Below are 24481 nucleotides of genomic sequence, written 5' to 3'. Positions count from 1 at the left end.
TGTGTCACTTAGAATTTGATTTGGTTAGCTCACACAGATGCCCAAAATAACAGTGACAGGAGTTATTTCCTCCTAATGTAAAAGCAATTTGGAAGCAGGCAGTCCACAGCTCCATGAAAACTAGTGGGCCAGTCTTCTTCCAGCTCTTGACTCTGCCACCCCAAGGGTTTTTGCCTTTCTGCTTATGGTCCAGGACAGCTGATAAATTTGAGATTACAGTCTTCCCATTCTTTCAGCATTAAAATGTCTGTTCTTTTGTATGATGGTTAGAAAATGTGGTAGTTTCTTCCCTGTGTCCTTATTTGGCAAATAAAATATTGGCAAACTTATGTTGAGGTCCCTACCTTCCTCCATACATGTATCCATGCCCCATTCCAGACAAAGTTAAAGCAATTTTTAACTGGTCCATGAGATTCAAGCTTGAAAACCACTAGCTTTTTGTAAATTTAGCATTCACATAGAAACTGAAACAATGAATTAGAGGCATAAATTAAATAGATGTAATAGTACCAACAGATTGAATAATGTTAGAAATGTGACACGAAAAAGGAATTTGGTAACTGTGTCTTAATCTCCCTTTCTGTAATGCAGAAATGATAGTATCCTCATAATATGCTGGAGCATTAAATGATTTCAATATGACTCTCAAAAGATACATAAATGTAACAATAATTAACATTGACTGCGATTAGTGCACTGTGCTTACGAGCAGAGATTTAGAAGCTAAAAGGCCTGGGTTGAATCCTAGCTCTGCTATTTAGTGGTTGTGATTTCTGTGTGACTCTGTCTCAGTTTCCTCATTTGTAAAATGGGTATACAAATATTTACTTTAGAGCAGTGGTTCTTAATTAGGGCTGATTTTGTCCCCCAGGGGATATTTGGCAAAGTCTACAGACAGTTTTGGTCATCACACTGCTGGGGTGGAGGGCAGGTGTGTGACTGGCACACACAGGGAGATGTCCGAGATGCTGCTGAACACCCTACAATACACAGTGCAGTCCCCACAACACAGCCACCCAGCCCAAAATGTCAGTAGTGCCCAGGTTAAGAAACCCGACTGCATAAGATAGTTGGAATGATTTAAATGAGTCTACAAAGCAATTGGAACCTTAAGCAGTACTTAAGTGTTAGCTCCTATATGACTAAGATTTGTACTAAGAGTTTTACATAATTGTTTGACTTAATTTATACAACCCATATTAAAAAGGAACAATTATTATCACGGTTTCATAGGTGGGGAAATTGAAGTTTAGGACTGATTAAGTAGTTAACTTGCCCAAGGTCCCGGTTAATCAATGATAGGGCTGGCTCTCAAACACACGTTTATGGGATACCAAAGCCCATGTTTTTAGCACTGCCTACACTGACCCCTAGATATTACATGTAAATTGGAAACTATTAGAGGAAGTTTGCCTTAAGTCCCCCACAAAATCCCTATAATACGCTGTCTCCCAGTAGCCTGGGTCTGGATAATTCATCCCAAACTTTCATTTTCCTTCACTCTCCAGTAGAACTAACTTTAGCAAAGTTAATTCCCATTTTAGAAAGGTCTGTTTTAGAGATTCTTCTTTTTAAAGAATTAAAATGGACTTCCTTATAAATGTCATACACAGTGCCACAACTCCTTCACTTGTAACCTTGGAATGGTCACCCTACTCTCAGGACAACAAGAACAAAAAAATGGCATATTTTGCAACAGAGAATTTTTGGAGCAAGGACTACAGAAGATAGAGTGTGCACGATGTTGGAATTCAGGAGCATTTAAGATGTGTGCGAAAAATTATTTGGAAGATTGACTGAAATCTTTCAGAAATCATTAAAGAAGGAATCCCAGAAATAGAAGCACACTACAATAGTTAATTTTATTTGATTAACGGCTCCTACTGCAAACATTAAACCAAACATGGGCTTTAATTCTGTGAGCCCGAATTCACATATTAGCAAAGATAAAAGCAAACTGTGATCCACATACATGGACGAAAAAAGGCTCACGGTTAATCACATTGTAGTTTTTAAATTTCTGCCAGCCTAGAACTCAGTAGTCACAGGTCTTTCAGGTCCTTCTGGATGTCCCACAGGGTATCTGCACTTCTCTTGAGCTGAGCAATCTCATCATCCTTCAGCTTCTGGTTGATAACACTGGTTAATCCCCGAGCGTTGAGGATACACGGAAGGCTCAGGAAGACTTCATTCTCAACGCCATACATCCCCTGCCAGAGCAACAAAAGCATTTCGATTAAGACATGACACCACAGTAAAAATAATCAAAGCCCTCTGTTTGTACAGAAAGAACTGCAGAAAATTTGATAAGCACAAACTCATTCTCTAATGTAATGTTTACTACTTACAGGTCCATATTTCCCCAATACTTATATTTCGAATTAGATTTTATTGTACCTAGAATACACAAACATATACTATGATAAAACCAGGTACTTTATAAGAAAGAAGTATGTACTTTACTGAACTTTATTGCATATGTATTTTATTGAGCATTTCTCTCTGCTTAGATACACATTTTAATGAAATTTGATATTTGAGTCTTCAAATCAATTGTTTTCAGCTGTGGTTCTTAATCAACTACTTCCCATGAAACTCTAAGTTGCTTAAAGATTTTTAGTTAAGGAGAGAATTTCAGGTGGTAGCCAGCCTATGAGGTCCTGAGTAGTAGTTGGAGGCCACTTAAAAGGCAAGATTTCTGCAATATCCAAGGGTTGTTGAAAAAATAGTATAATTTCCAAAACAGTTTATCAGTTTGTACAAGGTGACTAATCAGATTATTTAAGTATATTAAACAAGTTACTTAAAATATGACTTCTAAAACTTTCAATTTCAAAAATTTTTATACATACCCCAAAGTAGTGAGAATAAACAAATTCCTACATATATACCCTAAGACTCAGCAATTACCCAATTTTTGCCATTCTTGTTTTTTAAAACTTTTCTGTAGTATTTCAAAACAAATACCTGATTTTTTACCCCAAATACTTCTATATCTGTCTCTTGCATGTTTCTTTCCATCTGCTGCATTCCCCTTTTACTTTTTCACCCCTGACATTGACTTGTGAAAAATGAGTCCACCGTCTTACATAACGTTGCAATACAATTTTACTTTTGTTTTAAAAGATAATCAATTTCTATTGAACTGTTTTGTGTGTTTGCTTTATAGCTTTTGATTAAACTAAATTTACTACGGTATCAAGTGCTATATTTAAGAATGTGCTGAATAAGATTCAGAGTTAATATTTCATTTGCTACATCATACAAGGGATAGTTATAAAAATTTATTGGATATCTTAGCTTCTACAAATTTCTTGTAGTCCCAGACATCTGTTGGAAAAGGAGAAAAGTTTACATAAAACTCTGAGGTACAGAAATATCTGTGGACTGTGACTTTATCTCACCCTTCTTTAAATGAATCTATTTATAGATCACAATGCTAGAAATTGTACTATATTTTGTAGTAGTTTTCCTCACCTTCACCATTGTTGACACTGGATGAATCCTGGATAGATTTTTCAACATGGATTCAATGAGATCAGCCACACTTAATCCAATGGCCCAGTTGGTGTATCCTTTTAGCTTAATGACTTCATAGGCACTAAGGAAAAAATAAATCATAAAAAAGATGATCGAAATCAGACTGAGCAGTTATTGAAACCAGACTTATGGAATCATTTATTGAATGCTTATCAATAATATGTGTGTGCATATATATGTGTATGCTTTTACTTTTAACAAAAAGTCTATCACTATATGACTTTACAGAGAAAAATACTGAGATTCATCTTAAAGGTTAAATGGCTTCCCTAAGACTATATATTTAGTAAGTGTTGGTGCCATGATTTGAATCCAAGCCCATATTCTTTACTTTGGTCCAAAATGACACATTTCTTGGTAAGCATGAAGGACATAGGGAAAATGGTTGATAACAAAAGAGACAGCTTCAAAAAGAAAAAAAAAAAAAAGGTGAGGGGACATCATTAGGAGTGTGGAAAGGTAAATACAGAACATCTTAAACACTTTCAGCCATCAGTCAACAAATACTTATTTTAGGCGATTATGAGACTAATAGCATCTAGGTTTACCTTTCTAGATACATCAACTTTACTTGTTGATAGGAGGCAATTTGAAGGCCCTTCTCACCTGTTAATTACATGTTTTGCTTCTGTTACCTCTACAGCAGACTTTCTCCAGAAAGAAAGTATTTGCTTTCCCTAGGGTGGCTGGCACAGCCAGTCTGACCAGTATAGCTCTGTCTTGCCTATTTCAAAAGCTAACAGTTGCACACTTGCTACAGAGGTTATCTGAGCAGTCAGCCATGAAAGTTGTTTATAATCTTATGTAATTAAAGATGAAATTAATCATCTTAAATCAAGCTCCTTTCCACTTACCTTTCAACCACCATTTTATGCACTTCCTTCCAGTTCTCACTATCATTGTTGGTTCCCATTTCTGGATTCAGTTCCTGGAGAGAAACACCTGCCACGTTCACTCCACTCCATACAGCCACTGTAAGAAAAGGACAAATGTTCTAGACATTTCTGACATTAAAAAAAAAATCTTTTCTTCTTTTAGTTCTGATTTCACCACTGATGTGAGTTACTGAATACCAACTGGAACTACTCCAATGACCAGTGACCCCCGACAGGCTGACATTTGCCTTCAAATGGCAACACATGGTGCAAAACAGAATCACTGTGTTAGTTACAGAGAATATAAAATTCTTTGCCTCTCTCTAGGTTTGTGAAATCATAGGTTGGGACTATCCTAAATTTTTGGTTTGAGAATCTTTAACTTTCCCACTCCTTCTTTTTCTACTATAAGCCCTTTTCTTCTAGAGTGAAGTAAAAAAAAAAAAAAAAAAAAAAAATCCTAAGATAAGACCCACATACAGTAAAGTTATACCCCAGAAGAGTAAAATTATGGAAGTGCAATAAAATATAAATAAGGGCATACTTAATTTAGGGGAGAAGAGTGTCATTAAGGGCTACAAAAAAACAGGCATTTGAAATGAACCTTGAAATCTAAGTTATGTGTTCCTTAGGGACCTGTGAAAGAGAACATTGTAGACTCAGGAAATGTGAGCAAAGGTGTGGGGTAAAGTCTAGAATAGCTAAAGCAGCTATGAAGGGCAAAGCTGTTCATGGCCAAACAAGACCCCCTCTTAGTCCACAACTTCTGCCAATTCAGGCTGATTGGGCATTTTCATCAATTTGTCTTTGATGAAAACTACAAAATCTGCACAATCATGCCCATGTGAGCATGGTTTAATTATCTTCCATTTCAAGTAGATAATACTGACCAATATGAAAATTAAAATGAACCAGATTTTGGGGAAAATGACACAGTAATGAGAGACTAGAACATAGGACAAGAGTGAACAGAACTTTGGTCAGGAGTCAGAAGACATAATGCTATTTGCAGATACACCACTCACGTGCTAAAGGATCTTCAATAAGTCACTTCATTTACTTTGCCTTAATTTTTTCCTCATTAAAATTCAAGTCTTGAACTACAGGACCTGTAACATCACTTCCAGATCTATGGATCTAGAAATTGTGTAACTGTAACAAGTAACATTTATTGAACTTTAACTGTACACCTGGACACTGTAGGTATCTAGACACTGTACTAGATATTTTTTACATAGGACATAGGTACCAAAATTACAGTGTCCTTATTTGATACATGAGAAAACTGAAGTTCAGAGAAGTTAAGAAGTTGCCAAAGTCACACATCTTATTAAGATGGCAGAACAGAGCTCAAAACCATTGTCTGACTAAAAACTTGCAATGTTCAGATTAATCTGATCAAGAGGGAAACACAAGACTATTATAATGTGACGAGGCAAAACTGTACACAAATGCTTGTATATATGAAGAAGTCTTGAATGAAGTGGTACAATGTGCCAGAAAAAAAAAAAAATCAGCATTATTATACAGGAAAGCACAAATAAAGTACACAATAAGTGTAAGAACAAATTTTTACAACACCAAGGTAAAATCTTTACTAAAATCACATTTCAAACTCTCACTGATTTCAAAGGAAAATTTACACCTTGCCCTTTTAGGGAGAAAAATAGCTCTTTGCAAATAGGGCAGAAATGAATTTAGTAAAATAAATATTACTTATCATCATTAAAATGTTTTGGATTATTACAGTTTTATTATTTCATTATTTTATTATTATTACATTTTTATAGCATGAACCTATTTAATATGTTTGGTTTAATAAAGAGGTTTGGATTTATGAAATAAAATCGATTATTCAAGAAAAAATTATTTGAAACATAAATATTAATTTAAATTTTAAAAATCAATTTAAAATAAAACATGTATAATAAATGGTTTTTAACGTCTCAAAACAAAACACTAAAAAAGAAGCATAATATAATTTTAATGTTGCTTTTTTATGACTAATTTTTTATTATTTCTATGCAGCTTTATTTCTTCCCCCATAATGACAAATTTATATCCAACAATTTTTTACTTCTACTTAAATTGCTGAAGAAAGTACTTGAGTTTTTCCATATACTCTTTCACTACTTAAATGTCTCATACTTATGATTAATGGTTTATTAAGAGTAATACTTCATTTGAAGCAAGATTTATTTTACATTAAAGAATAGTGGACGTAAGTTATTTAAAAGCTTCTGTTACTCAATTCGTTCCTCTTTCAATAAACACAATGAATATAGCAGCTCTGTCTGGTGAGAGGCCTACATGCAAAGACACACCAGCAGCTTGAGCACACTCTTGATTTCTAACTACCATTCCCCACTGAAAGGAAACAGGGCTCACTGGAGAAGCAAATGATTGTAGTGCTGGGAAAGGGCAATTCAAGATGTGCCTGCTGCCGCCTACTGTGCCAGAAACAACAAAGGGCTCAGAAATGATGGACATGTAAAAAAAAGACACAAAAGCCAGCTTGAAAAGCCTGTGGTTGACAAATCTGGGGCAATTTGAGCATTACAAGTGATAGTGACACAGTATTTGTGGCATAATATAAAATTCTGAGTCCATATTGATAGAAATAAATGAATAAATAAATGGGGGAAGAAGGGAAAGCTCTCCCTTACAGTAGAATACAACTAACAAAATTAGAAATGATGGAATTAGAATATTATGTTCAACAGCTATCATAGTGATAATTTATTCAACCAAGAATCATTAATGGATGCTAAACTTAGCTGGCAAAAAGTTGAGGAGGAATTAGATATTCACTTAGTCAGTATAAAATCATCCTCCCACAAATTGCCTCTTATTAATTACTAAAGAAAAGTAGAAACTCCACATTGATTAACTTAGCAAATACAACCTTAACCGAGTAATCACAGTTAACATGGCCAATCCTGGGACCCACTGACACTGTGTGCCTTCTGACATGATTCTGTGAGGCCACAATGTCACTTATGTGGTATTTGTGCCAAAAGTACATAAGCTCAACACAATCATGAGGAAGCAATCAGACAAATCTAAATTGACAGACATTCCACAAAACTACTCACCCAACTTTTCAAAAATGTTAAGACCAAGAAAACAAAGACCGACTGAGGAACTATTCCAGACAGTTGGGAAACTAAGGAGATACAAGCAGACATAATATGTGATCCTAGAATGGATCCTGAATTAGGACAAAGGCTTTAGAGGCCATTATTAAGCTAGTTGGTGACATTTAAATATGGACTATGGATTAGATGATATGGTACCAATATTACATTTCCTGATTTTGATAAGTGTACTGTGGTTACAAAGAAGAAAATCGTTTAGTTAAATCTAAAGAATCTGTGGTGAAAAGGGCAGGATGACTGTGATTTACACTTAAATGAACAAGGAAAAGATAGATAGACAAGAAAAAGAGAGTAAATGATAAAGCAAATGGGAATAAAATATGAGAATTAATTGTACTATTTTTGCAACTTTTCTGAAACACACCAAAATATATCAAAATAAAATTTAAAATAAAAAAATTCAGAATGGCAAGACCAATACCGTAAGAATATAGTAAATATTTTTTATTTATTTTTTTACCACTGGAGTCGCCATGTTCTCCCAAAATCCATCCATGACAGCTGCTGGGGTGAATGCCAAGCTTTTCAGCCATAAGATAGCGAAATCTAGCAGAATCCAGATTACACCCACTTCCAATCACTCGGTGCTTGGGTAATCCACTTAGCTTCCAGGTAACATACGTAAGGATGTCCACTAAAAATTGTACAAGAAATATATGTAAGTAAATCAAAATTGACTTCAACTGTTATGTCAATTAGTGGGCGTCCTGGCTTCCCCACCCCTACTTCCCCATTCTCCAAATGAGATGTGGCCAGAAAGATGTAAAAAACTTCTCACAGTTAGAGATAATAGGGGTAAGAGAGATAAGAACAAACTTTTAGGCCTTATAGAGAGACACTAGAGAGATTCTAAAACATGAAAAATGCAATACTGTGCTTTTATAATTATATTATTACTTAAAATAAGAATACATAATAAGAACCTTGCAGATTAATGTACTATAAGTTAAAAGAGAAAAAGGGTTAAATCAGATCCTCACTTAAGTTTCCACCAGTTCTAACATTCCATAATTGTAATGACTGTCATCAAAACCCCAAAAGCCATTGATTACTAAATTACTAAGGCATGATGCTATAAATTTTCCTGGGCATGTGATATTAATCAGTAAGCTATTGAGATAATACACAGTATTAAAATTATCTACTATTTAATAAAAGAACATTATGACAGAACCTTTGTTCCAGTGTGGCACAGTCTCAAAACTGCAGAGGTAAAACTTTTGCTGGTCCAAACAGGATTACAGGACTTTTACAGGCTAAGCTGTAAAAAGTAGAAAAATGTGCACACAAGGAAGGCAAAGAGCTGGAAGTGAATCCTGCAATCTTCACTTCCACAGTCATCTCTAGACACTGGCTAAAATATGTGAAGGACATTCAATGGACTAGACAGCTCTTCCTTGCCAACATTGATTCAGTGGAAGCAACTCCCTGAAGAATTAGATGTTGCAGCTATTTTTGGAAAGTCACGTTACTGACATCTGCATGCCTGCGAGCTATTGTCATTCCTGTTCTACATCTACTTCCCACACATATATTTAGGAGAAGTTTATATACTTGCATATAAACTTATAAACTTCAGTTAATCTCAATCTGGGTTTGCAGAGAATAATACTGGAATAATCTGTTCTTGTTAGTTCCCAACTTTTAATATTCAATAACTGTAAGGATTCCCCTGGCTCTTAATCATAATCTTTCTCTATGTGAAGTATCAGAGATCATCAATTTTAACCATTTTATCAATGTACATACTATGCTCACCAACATGCAGTAAATTTGGTGGCAAAGTAGAAGTACAGTGACTTTTAACTGTTTAGGCTAAATAAACAGCGTTCTTTATAGTCAGAAGTTTTAATGTTTATTCTGCAGATGCTGATTTAGAAAGGAAAGCAGTTTTTAAGTCACGACTTTTGGTGTTCGCATATATTTGTCCATCGATAGTCTATTTCTATCTTTAAAACAGAATTGATTAATGGTTTTCTTAAACTCTTCTTTTCGAATTCCATCTGATTCAATTCTAAAGAATTTTAAAGATAAAAACACTAGAATGCATTTTCCAGAGAATAGAAGGTCAAGTATGTTCAAATGTTTCCTACAAATTGAAGCCACATTCAGATGTTTCATTCTGCACACCAGAATAATCTCTAGAAGACTTTACAAGCCTCTGGACTCTACAACGAACCCAGATGAAACAAAAAAAATGAAATTGCATTACATAAAACACTTCTCTCATTTTTTATCCTTTGGCCTGGGACAGTGCCATTTGTTTTGCAAACACCATTCTTTTGTCACCAATAGCAGAAGACACGTGAATTGCTTCCATTAGTGAACATTGGGACAGATTTTTAAGTCCAAAAGAACAAAAGCCCCAAAACATTGAACTTAACAGAACTGAGATCAAGTATTATAATAATACCCGGGTTGGACACCACAATTATGATGCAATCAGGACTGTACTTGACGATCTGAGGAATAATGAATTTGAAGACATTAACATTTCTCTGCACCAGATTGAGACGACTCTCCCCTTCTTGCTGACGGACTCCCGCAGTTACTACCACAATCTTAGAATTGGCCGTCACAGAGTAATCTTGAAAAAAAGAGGGGAAAACAGGTACTTTAAATACGACTGTGTATCAAGACATATCATATGACACGCTCTAGAAGCCTAACCACACACAAGCTTGAGTTTTCCGTATTCTAAAGTCCTGGCTTCTTTTTTCCATCTTGGGCTACACGAAAGCAATCCAATCACGAAATTGACTCAGAAAATGAACCACAAATATAAAGATAACCCTAAATTATGGAACAAATTCATTGGATTGTCAGTAACAAACTAAGCATGAACAGTTGGTCCAAAGTCTAATAGGCAGTCTTCTAACAACAACAACAAAAAATCAATTTTAGTCTTATTATGTCAATTAAATCTATGAACGGGAGGGAAGGCTGAGTGTTTTCGGCTAGAAACTAAAACTTAGGTTTCTAACACAATATTTTAAGGAAGATCATTCACTTTTTAGCAGTGCAGTTTTCTCTCAAAAGTATTTTTTTCCGTCCAAGCAATGTATCCTTTTTCAAAATATACAACACTTACTATTTGATAATGATCATTAGATGCAATAGCTGTGGATGACTCATATAATTAAATTGTATTGCAATGTGGCTTTTGTCAGTTTTTAATACTTTGTCAGGTTCCTCTCCCATAAAATGGAGGTAATAATAGCACCTACACCTCACAGGGTTGTTGTGAAGATGAAGTAAGATGAGATAATACATGCAAAATGCTTCACACAGTACCCAGAAGGTTACTAATTCAATAAACAATAGCTACTATTTAGTTTCTTCAAGGCACTCAAATTACTATGTACAAATATTTTGGGGGTCTAAAATATTCCTGTTCTCAGATACATATAAACAACTCATTATGATACAATATCCTAAATGTTATGTATCGAATGTTCGGGAGGTGTGTGGGAGAACGTTAATGGAAGTGATAAGGAAGTTTGTCCTTGATGATGAACTGGACCAAGAAGAATAGAAGAAACTGCCAACCCTAGATTTGTCAGGACAGGAAGACTAATTTTATATCAGGGAAGGAGGGAGGAAAGGAAGATGTTGACACACGTGAAAATACAGGTTGAGTCCAAATTGTGATGATCTGTGTAAGCAATGGCTAGAAAGTGGGTCTCTAGAAATTTTTTCTTTTTTTTCTTTTTGTTGGCTGTCCAGTACAGGGGTCTCTAGAAATTTATGAAAGAAAATTGGCCTATGAGAAAAAGGTGGTAGAACAAACCAAACAATGCTATAAATCACAATTTTTATTTTTCTCTTAGTGATATATCAATAATCATTTATGACTAACATTTTCAGTGATTGTCCATTGACGAATGAACATAAAATATATTAGAAATGAAGAGTAGAATATAGAGAAATAAGAATCCTTTATAAGATGAGAAAAAAAGGAGAAGGATTTTACAATTAGATGAAAATTTTGCAGTATTTGAATAAATTACCAAACCAGATCATGAATGTTATATTGTTAACAGTGACTGAAATAACTGTTCTAAAACCTACACTTTTTCTAATTAAAAATAAGTTCATTAGGCTCTAAGATGCATTCCAAATGTTATTTTGTTTTAGAAAAGAAAAATTTAATATTACATCACTTTAATATTAGATCATACAACTCTGAATCAAAACACGAAATAAAGTTACCTTTATCTGCTACAATTTTAGGTGTCTGAAGAAATAAGCTCCCGTGCTGTAGATCCATCATTTCTCCTTTGAGCTTATCTTCTAAAACATCCACAAGAGCAAGTTCATCAGCCAGAGACTATAAACACAAAACCAGGTGTTAGTACCTTAAGCCACTCTAGGATGCCTCAGCTCACAATCCAACCCAGAGACCTCTTAAATGGCTAAGCAGCAAATGTCTAAAAACCATGAGAATTTTACTGTGGAGTTAGGTACATAACTAGGATTCGGTTAGCATGATGCAAATTGTGCTTTAAGGACAAGTAGACTTAAAGATTCCTCATGAAACCAACTTAGCTCAACAGTAGGCCCACGGTGTACAGATCTTCACACTGGCGGGGGGTGAAAAGGGTGGTGGGGGCAGTGAGAAAATAAGCTCACCCAGACTCAGAAACAACCCTGGGCAGTGTGTCCATCCCTGAGGTCAGCCCCGGTTTGGTGGGTTTCTGAGAAGGCAGATTTGGTTTAAATCGCCAAGAGTGTAGGTTCACTTTAGAGTAGGACTTAAAGCCCTGGGAACCCTCAGGTTAGCTCTGACTAATTCAAATGTCTTGACGGGAAAAGGGAGAAGAGTCCTATGGATGGAGAGGTCTAAGACCAGTAGATTTTTCCATATGTGATCCACCCAAACTTGTGCCTCTGAAACTTGCCCAGTTTCAGAGTTCTCTTGTTTTCTATCCCAATTGTCATTCTCTTTCCTCTCTCCAAAGTAAACTCTAAGTCAATAAATATACTATTTTAGTCTTAGTGTAATAACACAATTTTATATGTTCATGAATTTCTACATTGTAGAGGAGGCATAAGGCATGTGTACTTCACAGGGCCTGGTTTTCCAAAGCCTTGCAGTTTCAAATATTGACTTTACAAAAAACAGGAAAATTTCCCCAGGCTATTGAGTCTCTGTTGTAAGATAAAGAATTGTAACACAGCAAGGCTGCTGGTTCAAAGACAGACAAGTTACTGATTGATATGTAAAGATACTGGGAAATTGCTGTAAGAAGGAATGTTTGCTAAGATCAAGCTTTTGTTAGTGGATCACTTAATTGCCTTAATGGAAAGTCATCTGACTTGTTTCACTGAAAGTTACCAGCCTATATTGTTAAACTTTAACTGCACCTATGTCCCTTCCTGTAACTTCCTGGGCTGGAGAATAAATGCGGGAAGAGAACCCCAATTAGGGGTTAATTTCCCAAATGGAAGGAATGCCTCCCTCTTGAAGATTCTGGGAGATTAACCACTTTGGGGCTTCTCACTGCTCAGAAGAGATGGGCTTTGAGTAATCCTTTGCAGCTCCATCACCCAGGGGAAGAGGGGTGACAAATCCGTGGGGGACAAAGCAACACTACATGAATAGTAGGAAGAAAAAAAAAAAAAGAAACCAAAAAAGGATTCCCCCTTTCAGTAATCATGTATGTTCTTTGCAAGTCCTTGATCTTTTCTTCTTGTAAGAATGAGGGGTTGGGGGAGGATACTCAAACTACATGCATCTAAACAACCTTTCAGCTTTGATGTTCTGTTATCTTTTATTTTTCTGGCAGCTGGTCAGTAGGGGGATCCGAACCCTTGACAGGTGGTGTTTTAACACCACTCTCTAACCAACTGGGTTAACCAGCCAGCCCCAACACACCATTATCTTATGGAAGCCCATCATTTACAAATTGTTTAAAAAGTGGTTATTCCTCCTCTTGAAACAGCAACAGAGTCCTTGCCTTTACCGGTTTTAGGGCTGTTAGCAAAATAATCAGCTTGGGAGGATATATCAGTACTGGAGCCCACTTAAAAAGGCAAATATGTCTTCTAAGAATAGTGGTGTGATCTGCTACACGGGTGACGGGTGTTGATGGGGAGAAAGGTAGGTAATTGGGGTTCAGGAAGCATTGTGAAGGACAAAGCAGAGCAGTCCAGGCAGAAATGGAGGTGTCAGGAAGGCAAGGGCCAGGAGAGAGGTGAGACAGCCAAGAAACTTGACCTACTTTTGCTTGCTAGATAAAGCAGGTCCCCTCTGTGGAATTCCCTGCTGCTAGAATCTGAGTGGGTGGCTAGCCTCAAGAAGTGCGTTACCATAGGCTTGCTTGTGAGGGCTTCCCTGAGACTGAAGCCTCCTTGTGACTGCATGTATACTCAGTTCTAATCACCCGAATCCCTTGCAAAATTTGAAATGACCACTTTGCGAGCTGGGGATTGCTTAGAAAATATTTTCTCATTTCCATATATATCGAATACTGGCAGTAATTTTTTATCCATTTTTATTTAAACACTTGTTTTCATACTTTTTGTTCCTTTGCAGCCTCTGACAAGATCATGTGAAATCCTCATTTAGTTAAGTCCTAAGTTAACACAATATAACATAATAATAGCTGTAACATTCTGTCAAGGTACTGAGCACTAGGAATATCATTCTTATTTTAGTAACATCACATGTGTGCTACTGAAGTCCACAGGGCAAAGCGATTTAGTGCTTAAGGAGAAGAGGATGTCACAGGATCTCAGATCCTGTCTCTTTGTTGCAGTGGGTGTAGAGAATTGGCTGAGAAGTGCATACTCAGCTGACAAGGGAGGAAGTGATCCAACACAAAGAAGATCATCCTGGCGCTGAATTTAGCTACACCTGCATGACTGAATATACTCCAAGTGCAGCCGCACACACACAGAAGATGTGTTACTAATACTCATGCTGTTGTTTGGCTTAAATACATCTCCCTGGTATTCACATATTTTACAGCCCATGAATTTGCCATATACATATTTCACTTAAGCGGTAAATACATTTGAAATTGTTTGAAACGGTAAAGCTTAGATTAACTGCAAAAGCAGCAATCTTATTAAGAAGCAAGGTCAGTTAGAAGCCAAGAATATCACTCCAGAAACCTTCTTTAACACAAGGTTATAACAAAAATGTCTTTTAATCTAAAGGCCTGTGTACACTAGGCAGAGACATATATTCTGTCTCTTGTTCCTTTGAACTAATAAATTACAGCCACCAATGTCTTAATATTTGATGACTGAATTTTTATATTCAAGTGTTTATAGTCACCATGAGATTGGGGGGGCATGGACAGGCATAATTGTATTCAAATAATTAAACAAACAAGCACCATTTCTTTGATAATTTGTTTTCCCTCTGAAATGCTACTTCTGCCTTATTATTAAATACTATTTGGGTCCATTGTTCCATTAATCTGTCTATTCTTGTACAAATAACGAATTTTAATTATGTCCTCCTTTTTAAGCCAAGTCCTGCACTGCAAAAACTACTTTGCAAAGTGTCATTGCTCCTCCTAAGAGACTTAATATGCTATGTGTGTATCACAATAACATGGCCACAGTTGACTGGAGCAAGGACAGACACTCAAACCAAAGACAGTGGGACTCATAGGCTAAGAGTTTATGATAATCTTGCCTGGAAGCTCCGCCCAACCAACCCTGATAGCAAAATAAGGTCAATGTTCAGATCCTCTTCTTGGCAGCTAAAATGCAGAGCCTCAGATTGGTGGTGGGGCAAAAGTCAAATTTGGCAGTAGAAACCATGGAAAAAGCAAACGCTATGGCCAAAATTTGACAAAATATAAGTGTAGTTTATGAGTAACAGCAAAAGTATTCACTTGTTTAGTGCATATTTATTATTGAATATTGCTAGGCATCAGGAATACAATCATGAATGAACAAATTCAGTAAAGTCTCTGCTCTCATGGAATGTAACAGGAAGGGAATAGAAATTAAGATGATTTCTAATGATGGAAGTGCTATAAGGACCATAAGGCAGGATGATGTTAAAGCTAGTAGTTAGGAAGTTTATTTATACTGGAAAGTCAGGGAAGGCCTGTCTGCAAAGGGATGGCATTTGTAGTAAGACCCAAATGATAGGACTCAGTCAACCCTGTGGTATAGGGAAGAACACTCCAGGTGAAGGGAAAAACAAGTAAAAGGGTTTAAGCAGAAATGAGATTGGTGTTTGGGAGAAAGAGGGCAAATAGCAAGAGACGAAGTCAGAGATGGTACCATCACATCGCACTGGAAGGTGCTGCTAGCACTGGGTGGGTGGCACCCCCTGGAGTTGTGCACACCCTTGCCTTGCTCTGAGACAGGCAGGGAGAGATCTGTGAGGCCTGGCAGGATATTATGTACATGTGTAGTATATGTGCACGGTGAAATGACTGAAAAGTTTTAAGTAGGGGAGCCACTATTTTTATAAAAGCTCATTATGGCTTTTACGTAAGGAATGGACGTGGGGAGGGTGGGCAAAAGCAGAAAGTAATTGAGTTTCCATAATGGTGGGACACTAGGGAGCAGCCTGTTGCCTTCATGAGTCCAGCTAAGACAGGTGCCTCCTCAGCCTCTCTGTCACTGATGCTGCTAACTGTTTACCTTCTAGGGGCAAAGCAGTATGTCCCCTCTGCAAAGCACACCAGCTATGGGCTCAAAAGGCCTGATCTGGCACTTACTACCAGTGATCTGAGTCAAGCTGCTTAGCTTTTGAGAATTTTTTTCTTTTTCTTTTTCAACAGTAATATATAGATGACAATACCCCTCGATGGGTTTTGGGGAGGAATAAATGAAGTAATATGCAAACAACTGAGACAGAGCAGGCACTGTTATTTTCTTTTCTCATTAAACTAGTGGGGTTTCTAATCGTCACCAAATATTAAAATTATTTTGAACCACTTTAATCCTTAACTCATTAAAATAAGATTTAGACATTTTTAATTCATAAAATGGTCTTTTAATAAGGCAGTCATTCTTTCAGTGTATTTATGCTTTCAAGAACATTCTTTATTAGTCCTCCTTTATATAGTGTTGAGTAAAAAGAAAAAAAAATTCTTTATTAGATAGTCTCCACATAATTTCTAAGGCATTACTCTCCCCTTTGCAAAATATAAAGAAAAAAGCATTAGATTGAAGAACAGAAATCACAGTCTCAATTAAATTATTTACTGAAGATAATTTTAAATTTATGATTAAAACAACAGTTATTTCTTATGATTCTGATAGAATCATGATAGCTCAGATATGGTTTCCTGAAAAGTCCAAATTTTGCGATTAGCAGGAGGAAAGAAAAGTCTTTAGCCAGTGTTTCATTAACACATTTATGTTTTCAACTGCTTAAATACTAGCATAGAATAAAATGGAACTGAAAGGTCACCATGGTTAAGAGTTCAGAGTCCTGGGTTCAAAATACAGCTCTATCACTACCAGCTGTGTGACTATGGACAGCTACTAATCTGTTTAAGCACCAACTATCTCAACTGAAAATAAGGATATGAACAGTTCCCATCTCCTGAAGTTGTTTAAAAGGAAGCATTTTATTTAAAATACTTTGAACATGGTACATGCTCAATGTGTGCTTATAGGAAAAAAAATGTAAGCTGGAATCCTTTTTGTTTTTACTGGCATGTACAGTGAACACTATGCTGTAATTATTTAAATGCCCTGTAATTTGGGAAGCAGCTATCCTGAATCACAAGTACCTAGTACATTAAAACTAGCTAGAAAAAAATGCAGAAAAATAAAACTTTCATTAATGAGCACTACAAATTTTAGTTAACTTTTTCAATAACTATTTCTCAGTAAACATTTAGAATTTGTTCTTTTAGAATTTAAACTTTGCAAACAGAAATATGCTTGGCTAGGAGTTATTCAGGTAGCCTTCTCATCATACAAAGGAACAGTGTGCTCTCCTGAAGGCAACGCAGCCTTTTTTTTTTTTTTTTTCTTTTTTTTTGGTTCCTACATTTAAGGCAGCCATCAGAAGGAATGAGGTATCAATTTGGTGAGGTAAATGAGAAAAGGGCTTCTTTCCTCAAAAGTCCTTGGGAACTAGAGAAAGCTGACTATGGTTTAAACTATAAGGGCTACATGTGGAACAAGCCAAAAGTCTATAGAGGCATATGGGGAAAATAAAGTCTTGAGAAGTGGAAGGTGATAATAGTAATGGCATTCGTGTTAAATCTCCTAATGTTGATAATTGCACTAATTATAATAAGAATATGTCTCATTCTTCAGAAACGTACTCTGAACGACTTAGAAATAAAGGGCATAATGCCTAGAACTTATTCTCAAATGGTTCAGAAATAAAGCTGTCTCTGTATATATGTATGTACATATACATGAGTGTATGTGGTTCAGGAAAAAAGCTCTTTCTCTCCCTATATATATGTAAATATACACATGAGTGTATACATATATACACGAGTGTATATGAGGGTACTTCAAAAAGTTCATGAAAAGATTCATATTATCTTCAACTCTAGTTTTCCACAATTTAAAAGAAAATCCTCATTTGTGTACATATATAAAATATACACACACACACATATATATATATATGTAGAGAGAGAAAGAGAATAACAAAATATTATGAATATTAAGAATTGGTAAATCTGGGTGAAGTATTTATAGAAATTTTAATTCTTTTTACTATTCTTGCAAATCTCCTGTAAGTTTTAAATTATTTAAAAATAAACTACTGGGAGAAAGTTTGAGGGGAATGATGGGATAGTCCCACATCCTCAAAAAGCCATTATATAGATTAATTATTAATTATAGAGAGTAAAGGGACCTTTGCAGGAGAGAAGTCTTGCTGCCACCACTATAACCAGGGGATTTAATTCGGCATCTCCAGTAATGAGACAAGTTGAACATTGAGTGCCTCCTGATATAATGCACCAAGAAGGACACGACACTCCCAAATTTAACCTGAACTTAATTACAAGGAAATATCAGACAAAGAGAGATTGAGGGACATTCTGCAAAAGTGACCTGGTCTCTATGAAAATGTCAATGACATGAGAGACAAAGAAAGACTGAGTAACAGTTCCAGATTAAAGAAGAATGAAGAGCCATGAGAAGTATCTAAAATACATGATCTTGGATTGGGTTGAAAACAATTAGAAAGGGCATGATTTTGACAACATGGGGAATTTTAAATATTAATAATGTATATTAGACAACAGTATTGTATCAATGTTAAGTTCCCTAAGTGTAGGAACTCTATTGCAGTCACAAAGGGAGAATATAATTTTCTTAGGTGACACATACTTAAGTATTTAAAGGTGAAGAGTAATGACGACTACAACTTGCTTCTAATTGTTCACGGAAAAAAAATCTTTTAAAAATAGAATAAATATCCCGAAGTGCCCACAGAGACTAATACACATGCTAACATTGTCTGTCACGTGTGGTGTTTTTGAAATGTACCTTTCCCAGAATGCTGATAGCACACGCCATGCCAACTTGTCCAACACCCACTACAGTGATCTTATTGTTTGGGACCGTTGCCTCCTCTTCTGCAACTGGTGCAATGAGTTTTTCCTTAAGAGTTGCCATTGTGCACTGCAAGAAAGGAATCATAATATTATACATATGAAATCTGAATGGGAGTCATCCTTAAAATGTTACTGTTGCCATTTTGAACTGAAGTACAAATTAAAATGAACCTAATTATATTGTAGAACACAGTATATATTTTAAAGAACCATGAGACCCACTTAATGGAGAATTTAATTAAGGCAAAAATCTCCCTGAAGCCCATTAAAATTGGGTTCTTCTGTTCAGCCATGATTCCATCTGAATATTTAATAAGTTGTAACCATTTTGTCTTATAACCATTCATTCACCTGCTAAAAGACATGAATATCTATATTACCTGATTTGTTTCTGTTTCTCCTGTAGAGAATTCATATATAACTGTGTAAACTAAGTTTGGGCTCAGTATTAGCCCGTATGTAAGCTTGGTCAAAAAGAATTAATGGCCCCTTATGAATATAATTTCTACTACTAATGGTATTATCACTCATGGAAGATAGGAACTGCTTCTACTTTGTCTCATAAAATGTATCAATGTATTGGACATACAATGTATGCTTAATAAATACACACTGACAATACAATGGCAATGAATAATGCTTATGGAAAGTCTGTAAAAATATTCCTCTGAATTCCTTTTAGTGCACATCAGAAGGTGAGCAGATACTTAACACATTTTCCTTTCAGGAGGTCACATTAGGAGAACATCAGTCTTTGAACCAGTTTCCTTCCAACCATATCAAATAGAACCCCCAAAAAGTTTTTAAAAAACAAATAAAATTGAAACCTGTTGGAATACATCCTATACAGTAATTTATTTGTGCCATCATATAATCAGGATGTATTTTTCTGGATAATTGAAACAAACATTAAAATTTATTGGAATGAACTTATTAATTCCGTGGCAATTCAGGACACAAAACAGACTGCTTTGCCCTATTAAACAGAGAGGATAGAGACCATAAATAAGCCTTTTCTTCACAATTATCACTTATAATTGTAATAACCCATTGTAATGTTTAATTCTTTAGTTTACTTTTGAGTTTTTGTGCTAGACTTAACTGTCATGTCTGAGTCCATGATACCTGTTTCAAACTGTGCCACTGCTTCCTAGTCCTGTTTTTGCTTCTAATCTGCAATGGACTAAGTAACAGAACCTAGTTCAGTAATTGTAAAGTAAGAGTTAGTAGGGCTTTAAATTAGAATAAAGTATCAGCACTTAGACAAAATTGTGTAACAGTTGTTTTGTTCTACAATTATTTTTTTCTAAAAAAATTTTTTCTCCAATCTGTAAGGATTAAACTGAGAGTATTTTGCCTTTATAGACCACATGTACTGGTTTCTAGTGGATACTATAGAGAAAAGACGAATGCAATGTTGTGCAAACGCCTCCACAAATACCTAACCTTAAAATGAAATTCAAACAGGTCCTGCATTTTGAGCAGGATCAGAAGAAAGAATGGCGCATCTCTTCTTGCTGAACTCAGAAATGCTTAGTTTTTCTCCACTTAAATTTATTTTTGTTAGTTGTTTACAATCATTTAGCTATATAGGGGACCCAATAAGCAGTGGAAAACAAAAATCCAGAAATGGTTGCTATATAAATACAGATTCATTGTTCTGACAGAACAAAAACCTTCCTTTCAGACTATCTCTCATTCTAACCATTTAAAAATCCAGGTTTTGCCAGGTCCTTCCTCCACGAAGCAAGGGCCTGCTCTCCCCTGCCCCCTCCCCAGGCCCTAATTGCAGCGTGCACAGCTCGCCGCCACGGGCCACCGCTGCCCCCCGCGCCGGCAGCGGAGAACAGCAGGTCACGAGGGCACCCACAGATCTCCTTGGATAAGGTCGCGAAGCACAAGTCTAGGCCTTCCTTCCTCCGAGCACCCAAAGCTGGCAGAGAAAACGCAGCACCTGAGCATCAAGGGAAAAGGCCAGAGGAGAAGCGGCGCACCGCTCCTGGAAGAGCTGCGTCAGCAGCCGGCGAGACACCGGAGAGCGGGGGCAAACTTGCAGCTCATCTAATACCTTTACCCCCACCCCAGCAAATGCACGGGCACTGCTCCCTGACCGCGGGAGCGGATTCGAACACCCAGGTTCAAGATCGTCCAGCCTTCCCAGGCCACGCGATTCCTTCTCCCCCTCCCCCCCTTAGCAACTCGGGCACGTGTCTCGGCTCCCGGACGTGATGCTGCTGCCATGAGCCGCTCAAGGACACGGAGAGCTCGGTTTCAGCTGCAAATGCAACAAGTCTCTCCCCGGATAGAACACAGGCCAGAAACCAGCCCTGCAGCGGTGCGGACCAAGCCGGGGGCTGCGCTGCGGACGCTGCTCTCCCCTGCCCCGGGCACGGCCAGCCGCCCCAAACCTAGAGGGACAATCAGGGGCCGAGACGGGATGCTCAGGGCCCTAGATGACAGATGTGCTTCTTGGTCCTTCCCCCCAGTCTTGCAACGTCCCATCCGATGTGTTCGTGAGCCAGGATTCAGGGGCCTGGGCTGAAACCTACCAGGAGGAGAGGGCTCTGCAGAGCGCTGAATGACAGTCCTGAGACGGAGACAATGTCTGCTGCGCGCGTCTCCTCCGGCGCAGGATCTGCAAGGAGGCAGGAGGAGGCGGAGCCCCACACCCTCCGCAGCCTCTGAGGTTTCTCTATTGCGATTGGAAATCCGAGCCCCGCCCCCCACCCCCGGCTGGCTCAATCCCCTTCAAGGACAAGGCTCCAGCGTGCACACGTCCTCCCCCGCTCCCCAAATGAGGAGGTCACCTTCTGGTGGCTAAGGCGGCCTCTGCCCTCTGCTAGGCCGGCTTACATGTTACAGGCGCCTCAGTGCAGAGGCCGCATTGTTTCTAAAACTTGCTCATTTCCGACCGTTCTGCACTTTCACACTTTCAAGATAAATTCATCTTGTTCAGATAGATTTAGTCCAAATTGAAGGAGATTTCAACATAGGTTTCTGTGTTGCATCCACCACAACTTTAGAGAACCAGTGTTCTTTACTAACGTGTTTTCGTGTTTCCCCAAAATAGTACTGGTGCTTTTGAACGTTTAAAAAATAGAACTGAATTTTGATCGTCTTTTTTAAAGTTCATTTGATGAAACAATGACAGTTTTTTCCCCCTTAATTCAACCAATCCGCATTGGTTGCTTATTGGTTGCCTAAGACTAGTGAGGCCTGGTTGCTGCCCTCTGATGCTCTTCTACAAATCTGCATGGTCTCAAGGTCAAGCTTTGTCCTTAAGGGGAGATGGTGGGCCAGTAAATGAGTGCAGTTTCTCTGTTAGTCCCTGAGCAGCAACAAAGCTGGATGTTGTCGTTCGTCTCTGTGTCTTCAACACCCAGCCCAGTAACTTAATGCAGCGTCGATAAGTGGATGAATGAATGATTAAACAATTGGAGGTATTCTGAAGATTCACCTTCAGTTTTTTTTTTTTTTTTTGCGATGGGCTGTTACAGGGATCGAACCCCTGGACCTTGGTGTTATCAGCACCACCCTCTAACCAGCTGAGCTAACCAGCCAGCGCAGCTGTATTTTCTTATAATTAAAATGCTTTCAAATATAGCCATCTCACAAATTCCCACTATGTGAAAGGGAGTTTTTTAGTAAATGTATGTATTTTGGAAACGACCATGCTATGGATTGAATGTCCCCTTTAAAACTTATGTTGAAACTTAATCTCCAATGTAACAATATTTAGAAGTGGGTCCTTTAAGAGGTGATTGGCAGAGCCCTTATGTATAGATTAATCTATCCAATGATTAATGGATTAATGGGTTAATGGATGAATGGATTATCACTGAACTAGGCTATTTATCACAGAGAGGGTCTGTTATAAAAGCCAGTTTGGCTCTCAGTGTGTCCCTCTTGCCCTGCGATGTCTTCCCCCATGTTATGACACAGCTAGGAGGCCCTCACCAGAAGCCAGCCAGATGCCAGAGCCACACTTCTTGGACTTCTCAGCCTCTTGAACTGTAAAAAATAAATTTCTTTTCTTTATAAATTGCCCAGTCTCAGGTATTCAGTCATAGCAACAGAAAACAGACTAAGACAGACCATTAATTCTATACACATTGCTTTAGTTTCTTCTCAGTGCCAAGCACTGAAAGCACAAACATGAGTATAACACTTGTCCCTTGAGATGCTTCTAGTCCAGTGAAGGTAGACAGATAGGTGAACTATTTCAATCACAACACAATGTAGTAAATGGTTCTAGAAATGTGGCTAAAGTTCATTAAAAACATCAGAGGAAGGAATCACTGAGAAAGGGGTGTGTTGAGAAGAATTGATAAGCCTCAAATTCTCCCAGAATTTCCAAGATTATAGCATCCAGTCAGTGGGGACTTTGAAAGATCCTGAAGACACAGTCCAGTTACAAATTAAAATATGATGATGAAGGAGAGAAAGAGCTTAGAGGATAATCTCAAAAGCACTCCATTCACCCTGAAACCGAGTTTGAAGCAATAGTAGCAAGTCCTCTCACCAAGATATTTAGAAGGCTCCCTAGACCTCTTTCTCACCTGTGTTCCCAAACAGTTAATTGCCAGGTTCTGTAGACTATATTTCTAAATATCTCCCTGATTAATCCCCTTCTCGCCAGCCATGTTACTGAGTGTCTTTGGGGGTGTGGGGGGGAATAAGGAGAGGTCGCTCTTTCCTTTTTCCACCCTCATTTCCACTCCTCCCCACAAGGTATTCCAATCCTATCCATCAAAATGAATTCTCTGCTGTGGAACTCTAAATGCCAGGAGAATTTTTTTAAAAGAATAAAATAAAATAATTTTTAAAAAAATGCCAGAGCACGCAGTACCACCCTCAAACATTTTTGAGAATTGTATACCCTCTCCAGTTATCTTTTAAGTATGAAGTGTGAAACACAATGTTTTATATACAATGATTCAGACAATATACTCCCTATACCATCCTATTCTTTTAAAAATCATTAGGAAGCTGTATGCCAACTCATTGAAAAACAGGCAAAATTAGGAATCCAAGAAAGTGGGAAGTTATGGTGTGAAAGTATAGGCAGTGAGAGTTAAACAAGTTAATTTAGAGATAAAGCTAAATAATTTCCAGAAATGTGGCTATAAAAAGGAATGCTAATGTCAAAAATTGTCAAAAGAGATTATTTCTTTCAAAAAACGTTTATTGAGAACTTTCCAACGTGACAGGCATTGTTTCAGGGATCAAGACAGATAAGATGCCTCCTAATGGAGAACATATATTCTAGTGGAGGATCATAGATAATAAACAAATTAATGAATAAAAAATGATAGGATACAGAATGTAATCATAACAATGTACAGCTCTGTCTGGGCTTTTCCAGCTTGTGGACCATTGTGAACAATATTTATGA

General features: G+C 37.3%; 1 protein-coding gene across 1 annotated transcript; it reads right to left on the bottom strand.

The window, feature by feature from the left end:
- Window positions 1–1843: 1843 nt before the first annotated feature.
- LDHB (lactate dehydrogenase B) lies at window positions 1844–21743 on the bottom strand. Its single transcript, XM_063074604.1, has 8 exons — window positions 21636–21743; window positions 19019–19153; window positions 11786–11903; window positions 9987–10160; window positions 8034–8207; window positions 4395–4512; window positions 3478–3601; window positions 1844–2210 (listed from the first exon to the last, which is right to left on the bottom strand). Exons 2-8 carry the CDS (start codon window positions 19145–19147, stop codon window positions 2043–2045), a joined length of 1005 nt encoding a protein of 334 aa, XP_062930674.1. The 5' UTR covers window positions 19148–19153; window positions 21636–21743; the 3' UTR covers window positions 1844–2042.
- Window positions 21744–24481: the final 2738 nt, after the last annotated feature.

This window comes from Cynocephalus volans, chromosome 12 (genome assembly GCF_027409185.1).
Source record: "Cynocephalus volans isolate mCynVol1 chromosome 12, mCynVol1.pri, whole genome shotgun sequence".
Taxonomy (NCBI): Eukaryota; Metazoa; Chordata; class Mammalia; order Dermoptera; family Cynocephalidae; genus Cynocephalus; species Cynocephalus volans.
The sequence above is the reverse complement of the archived record's forward strand: the minus strand, read 5'-3'. Positions and strand labels throughout refer to the sequence as shown.

What these genes read in the sequence shown, in the direction of transcription:
- LDHB (XM_063074604.1), bottom strand. Translation starts at nt 19,147, where the DNA reads ATGGCAACTCTTAAGGAAAAACTCATTGCACCAGTTGCAGAAGAGGAG. An exon ending in AGAACATGGCGACTCCAGTG is followed by an intron (nt 4,513 to 8,033) that starts GTAAAAAAATAA and finishes CTTTTCTTACAG; the next exon opens with TGGCTGTATGGAGTGGAGTG. An exon ending in CATAAAATGGTGGTTGAAAG is followed by an intron (nt 3,602 to 4,394) that starts GTAAGTGGAAAG and finishes TTTTTTCCTTAG; the next exon opens with TGCCTATGAAGTCATTAAGC.